Source organism: Kryptolebias marmoratus, linkage group LG9, assembly GCF_001649575.2.
Source record: "Kryptolebias marmoratus isolate JLee-2015 linkage group LG9, ASM164957v2, whole genome shotgun sequence".
Taxonomy (NCBI): domain Eukaryota; kingdom Metazoa; phylum Chordata; class Actinopteri; order Cyprinodontiformes; family Rivulidae; genus Kryptolebias; species Kryptolebias marmoratus.
Genome location: NC_051438.1, coordinates 8473260 through 8478949, shown reverse-complemented (window position 1 = coordinate 8478949; position 5690 = coordinate 8473260). Strand labels below are relative to the sequence as shown.

Genomic DNA, 5690 nt, shown 5'->3' with positions numbered 1-5690 from the left:
CCCCGCTTTATTTTGAATGTTATATTCCGTCCTGACAAAGCTGACGGTGTCCGGTTTAAGGTGGCAACGGCGTTAAAGCATGTTAAAGGCTCGGATAACTCGTACGAATGTGGGAACACGTTTGCTCCAGATGTTGCTGCAAAAAAAAACCAAAAGTTTCAAATGAGATAAAGTTCTGTTTGTTTGCGTAGAAAGATTAGAAGCGGTTGATACTGAAGGGTCACATTAGGAAGATAACGACGGGAAAGCCGCGTGCCTCTCGTGTACCTGCTTCAATCTGCCCGAGGCTGCTGCTTCTCACCTGCAGAGTGGGGGGAAGAGTTAATCCTTTCCCTCTTCTTTAAAAAAAAAAACCTGTCTTTTAGAAGGACACAACACTCAGAAAAAGCTCCAGCACTGAGCTATCAATCAGGACTGAGGAGTGCCAGGATAAGAGCAGCACTCTGTAAAGTGGTCAGCTTAAGACCGCTTTAGCTGAGTGTTGCAATTAAGTGTTGTGGAGGGGCTTTACCAGGCAAGGTGTGTTGGATTTGAAGAGTTTTAGCTGTAAAAGTTTCTGTGCCTGCCTAGCCGATTTTTCTTTGGTCTCTGATTCTTTAACGGCTGTCCTTGATCACGTGACGATTGGTTAATAAAGCGCCGTCTCTCTGTTTCCTACAGGAGCCCCCCTGAAAGTGTGCCCGCAGAGCTTCTCCTGCTGCACGGTGGAGCTGGAGGAGAAGCTGAGCCAGCAGAGCCACTCGGAGATCAAAGCCCCCGTGTCCAAGCTTAGCACCGGCCTACAATCCACCTTCAAACAGAGGCACAACCACTTCGACAGTAAGCAAACACGCTTGCACAAACACTCTCGCCAGCCGGAGTTCTCCCACTACACCGTGCTGCCGCTTGCGTTTCGACCGTCCCCTCCACCTGCCGCTGCGCTGCTCAGAGCAGAGACAGCCAGTCTGTGTCCTCGGGCCTGTCCACCTGTCTCTCAGCGTCTCAGCTCCCTGCCTGGTCATACCCCTCCACCTCCCCACCCCGCTGCACCAGCTTCCCTCCTCTCTCCAGAGAGATGATGCATGCCCGCAGACGGACCACACACATCTTCAGATTTTTGTCTTCTCTGTACTTCCTGTTCTTCTGTGTGTGTGTGTGTGTGTGTGTGTGTGTGTGTGTGTGAGCACATGTGTGTACGCCTGTAAATATTGGGATCAGGTTTCCCCTCCGCCGACGACCGGAGTGCATGGGAACGTGCAGCAGTGCTGACTCACAGAGGAAGAAGGGGCAGCTTGGAATACCTCCCCCCCCTCCACACACACACACACACACACACACCCCACAGCCCCTCAACCGTACCCCCTCTCCAAGCGCTGCAGTGAAGCCTGATAAGACCGAGCGGAGACGATGAGGGCCCGAGTGGATCGACCAGCGTTTGATCTTCAATCCGCTGGAATCTTGCTTGTTAAAGGAGATTACGTGCGTAGCTCGGCGCGGCGCGGCGTGCTTGTACGTTTCCGTGCGTTTGCAGGTCAGAGACCCTCAGATCCTGTGTGTCTGTGAAAGGCAGCGAGGGCTAGACTGTAACGGGGAGCGTGTGTATTGCAGCCAGATGTTAAGAGCAATGTGACGTGCTGGAATGCAGTGGCTGCTCGGGCCGTCCCACCCCTCTTCTTCTTCTTCTTTTTTTTTTTTTTCCTCTCTTCCCTGCCCTTTGTACCCATCTCATGCCTCACTCTTTAAAAATCCCCTCAGACCACTTTATCTTTTCCATTTGACTTTTATATTGAAAATCTGACACTAATCCGTGCCTTCCACCATCTATACGAGTCTTTTTGAACGGATAACTTGAGCTGAATAATTTCAGGACAGAGTTCGAGCGATCCGTCACTTTGTGCTTTAAAAAGTCTAATTGCAGACATGAGAAGCTGTAAAAGCTGAAGAAATAGGCAAATTTAGTTTCACGCTTAGGAAACTGTGGGCTGCCTTACTGTAACAGTGTTTTATGTGTTTGAATATTTTCAGCGACTTTTTTACATGGAACTGAAACTGGAACCACAATTGACGAGACTGTTTGTTTTCTCCGGGGGTTTGCATAACTATAAGAACATCTGCTTTCAACATGAGCGTGGCTTCAGCTCCAAGTTTTCTCGTCCGCGCGCCGAGCTTATCCAAGCATTCAACATCCAATGATCACGTAGATTTTAAAGATCTCAGTTCTCCTGAGTTGGAGGCTGTAGGGGATTTTTTTTTTTTTCCACCAGATCGACATCAAGAAGAAGCCCCAACTATAGGTCGACTGATGCGGGTTCCTCCATGGCTGATGAGGCCGATCTTCAGAAATCGGGGCAGCCGATGCAGATAAAAAGTGTCGATTTTGGCTGATCAATCTATTTCTGTTTGACAGAATTATAACACGTTGGCTTAAGTTAAATAAATGTTTTGTTTATTGACACTTAAAATATTTACAAAAGAGCATTCCCACTTAAAGAACTTTGTTTAGATCTGGTGTTGGTGACTCTTCAGGTGATTCTACATGTTTATGGTGTTTTTCTTTTGTTTGTTTCCTTACTTCCTTGTTGCAGACGACAAATTTACCTGCTTATTTATTTCAAATTGCAATTATCTGATTAAAATTATTGGGCTGACAAATTGGTCAGATGATTAATTGGCCTGTCTTTGGTTTTAGCTTTGATTGAGTCTCATTGCGTAGTTGGTAACCGGGCAGAACTACCACACTAAAACCCACCCGCACAGACGGCGTCCAACAGATACCTTCACATGTACAGTTTACATCTGTGTAAAAATGAACCTTTAGATCCTATTCCAGATCATTTAGAAAGCACATTTTTTTTAAAACGACTGCCGTTGTTCAAAGTTCCGTATGTAAACATCGTCCGCCGCCTTGCACGCCAAAGTGTTAGCGCTCAGAGGACGTGTCGGACAGAACGCTCTGCTACGACCACCCCGAACTTCAGCTCGGTGTCTGTAAAATTGGCCGAGCTATATCACACGGCCGCTCGCCTTTCGTGGCAGCGGGAGATAAAGACTGAATAAATAAAAGAAAAAAAAGCACAGGAGACCATATAAGACAAAAGAGAATTAAAACGAATGATAAATAAATGATAAAAGCAATAAAACTACTCTTGTGATGAACTGAAAGCCAATGAAAACAAATGTGTTTTAAAACCAAACATGGTTGGCGCCTGTCTAACATGTCGGGGCAGCTGGGTACCAGCCTCGACCTTCGGACAATTAGTGGCACATGATCATTAGATTAAAACTCTGAATAAAACAAGGTTTGCATTCAGTCAGGTCATTATAAGTTCAGCTTTTAGCCTCCAACATAGTTAGAGCTGTGATTTATTGGCTCTAGTCTCCAGAGAAAATGTTTTGAAGCTCCGAGGATCGTTTCGAGCTTTTCTGCTTTGGTTTGATATTTTAGCTTCACGTATTTAAAAACTGAAACTGTGAAGTACACATCGGCAGATAAATGTCACTCGTTACCCCTGAATGCTTCTCTTTCACTTGCAAACCCGACCCCTAAAAAGGAACCAGAAAACAAGAGGACCCAAAACACAAGCCGTACAGCTGTTTATTGACGCTCCAGATGTTTCAGGCAGACACACGTCGGCTCGGTTTATTGGGGCGAAAGACCAGACCTAAAATGGTGTGGGAATATTTTTAAGAAGTGGTTGGGTTGGCTGCCTGAGAAAGGGTGGTGCCCCGAGGACACAGTAAAACTCATCTTCACACTTCATTCCCCCCCCCCTTCATCACCGCAGGCAGGTTGCTGCTCTCTCTGAGCTGTTAGATGTGGGATCTCTTTACAAAGGCCTGCTGTGCTGCTCTACCTGAGCCATTAGCTCAGCTCTCTCACTAGATACCATAACAGGCTCAGATTGCCGTCCCATTATGTCCCCGTTGTCACATTGAGACAACTTGAAGGAACCCCTCTTTTTTTTTTTTTCTCCTTTCTCCCCCACTCTTTGAAACTGGCAGAGGCAGAAGCCCTTACGGTTCCGTTTTCCGTTACTGCGGCGGTGACGGCCATCTGCCTACCACGCGTGCGTAAACGCAGCTGCGGCTGCACGCGCGGAGGCCGCCGCTGTGACACACGTTCGCGCTCCCAAGCGAAGTCAGGAAGCGGGTGTGTGCGACTCAGGCCTGCACTCATCATGTGCCTGGAGCGAGGAGTCACGGCCAATTAAGACCAGAGCCAGAAATAGTTCTCCCCTCTCTGCGTCTCGTCACCGTGTGTTTGTCCTGGGCCTCAGCCTGTCTGTCCTGCCGCAGTGACCCCGTCCAAGCAGTGCAAGTCCATGTCTGGGAATTAAGCACTTGGATTAAGACCCCCCCCCACACACCTTTTTCTTTTTGCCTCCAGACACTCACACACACACACAAAACAAGAGACGTCCATCTGAAGCGGTGAGCTCCAACAGCAGGAGGGACAGAATCCCATCCCATAAGAAAAGAGGGGGAAAGAAGCTCGGCGACTAATTGGCACAAATAGGATGCAATTACTGCCTGGGCTGGGACTGGGAGGAGCAGAGTTTATAAGGCCACTGGTGGGTGGTGTGGGGGTGAAAAGAGGAGGAGGGGGAGCTCCTTGCGGGAGGAAGTGGGAGGAGATCGTTGGGTCAGCTCCTCTTTTCCCGTGATGGATCGGAGCGACGCTTGTTGCTCTTAATAAAGGCTCCTCTCTGCAACACGTCGCTGCGGAGGAGGAGAAACGGTCCTCCGAGGCGAGCTTCATCCGTCTTCTCCGTTAGCCGAAGCTCCCTCTCTTGTCTGTCTGTCCCCCCCCCGTTCAACCCTTCACCCACATTCTCTCACTCTGCTGGCTGAGTGATGAGCACTTTTTTTTTTTTCTTTCTTTCTTTCTTTTTTTCGTGGAAAAATTTCTGGGGAGTTTTCAGCTCCTCGGCCTCTTGGCGGGCGGCCGCGTGTCATAAACTGGTTTTTAATGACAATGCAACATGCCTGAGTAATGCCGCTTTGGACCAGGAGGCCCGAGTGCTGCCATCACTCACGCACACACACCCCGCACGTCGCGCCGCTCACTTTTTATTTTTTATTTTTTTATTTTTTTTTTTGGGCCTGTGGGTTCGCTTCAGTTCCACTCAGCGTACTGGCGTCATTACTTTAATGAAATGTGAAAAGGAAATAGAAGTTTAGCGTTGTCCTCATGCTTCTTCTTCCTCCTCCTCCTCCTCCTTTTCAGTCTCTATTCACTGACTTTCAACTTGTGCCTACTATGACATTCCAGTGGTGGGGGTGGGCCATTTTGTTTTAATCTTTGTCAGTGGAGCGTGGAACTTGGTGCCCTCTCCCCTGGCTCACTGTGTGTGAGTGTGTGTGTGTCGGGAGAGGGAGGGGGCGGTGGTGGGGGGGATTGCAGTGTTTCCGGTATCCTTGGCGACACAGTGGGGATTTGGAGGTAAAAAAGCCCTCAACTTAACCCTCCGCAAGATGCCCTAACCCCTCCCCTATCTCATTTTTTCTTTTTAATGTGTCAGTCTGAAGTGGAAGTGACAGCGGTACTTGGAATGTGTGTGTGGTGTACTGGTGGCAGAAAGCATTTAGTGACTCCCCCCTGTGAGAGCATGGGAACTTTACATTTCAAAGCCCCGCAGTGGGCACCCAGAGATACTGCAGTGAGACTGAAGGGTTTGTCCACAAGAGTCAGCAGCAACGGGAGGGGGGAG

General features: G+C 48.6%; 1 protein-coding gene across 1 annotated transcript in view; it reads left to right on the top strand.

Annotated features, from left to right (window-relative positions):
- Positions 1–5690, top strand: part of gpc4 (glypican 4) — a 37557-nt gene that overhangs the window by 24276 nt on the left and 7591 nt on the right. Inside the window, exon 2 of the mRNA XM_017419797.3 lies at positions 661–819. Within this exon, the coding sequence (XP_017275286.1) occupies positions 661–819 (159 nt within the window). The remainder of the gene's footprint in view (positions 1–660; positions 820–5690) is intronic.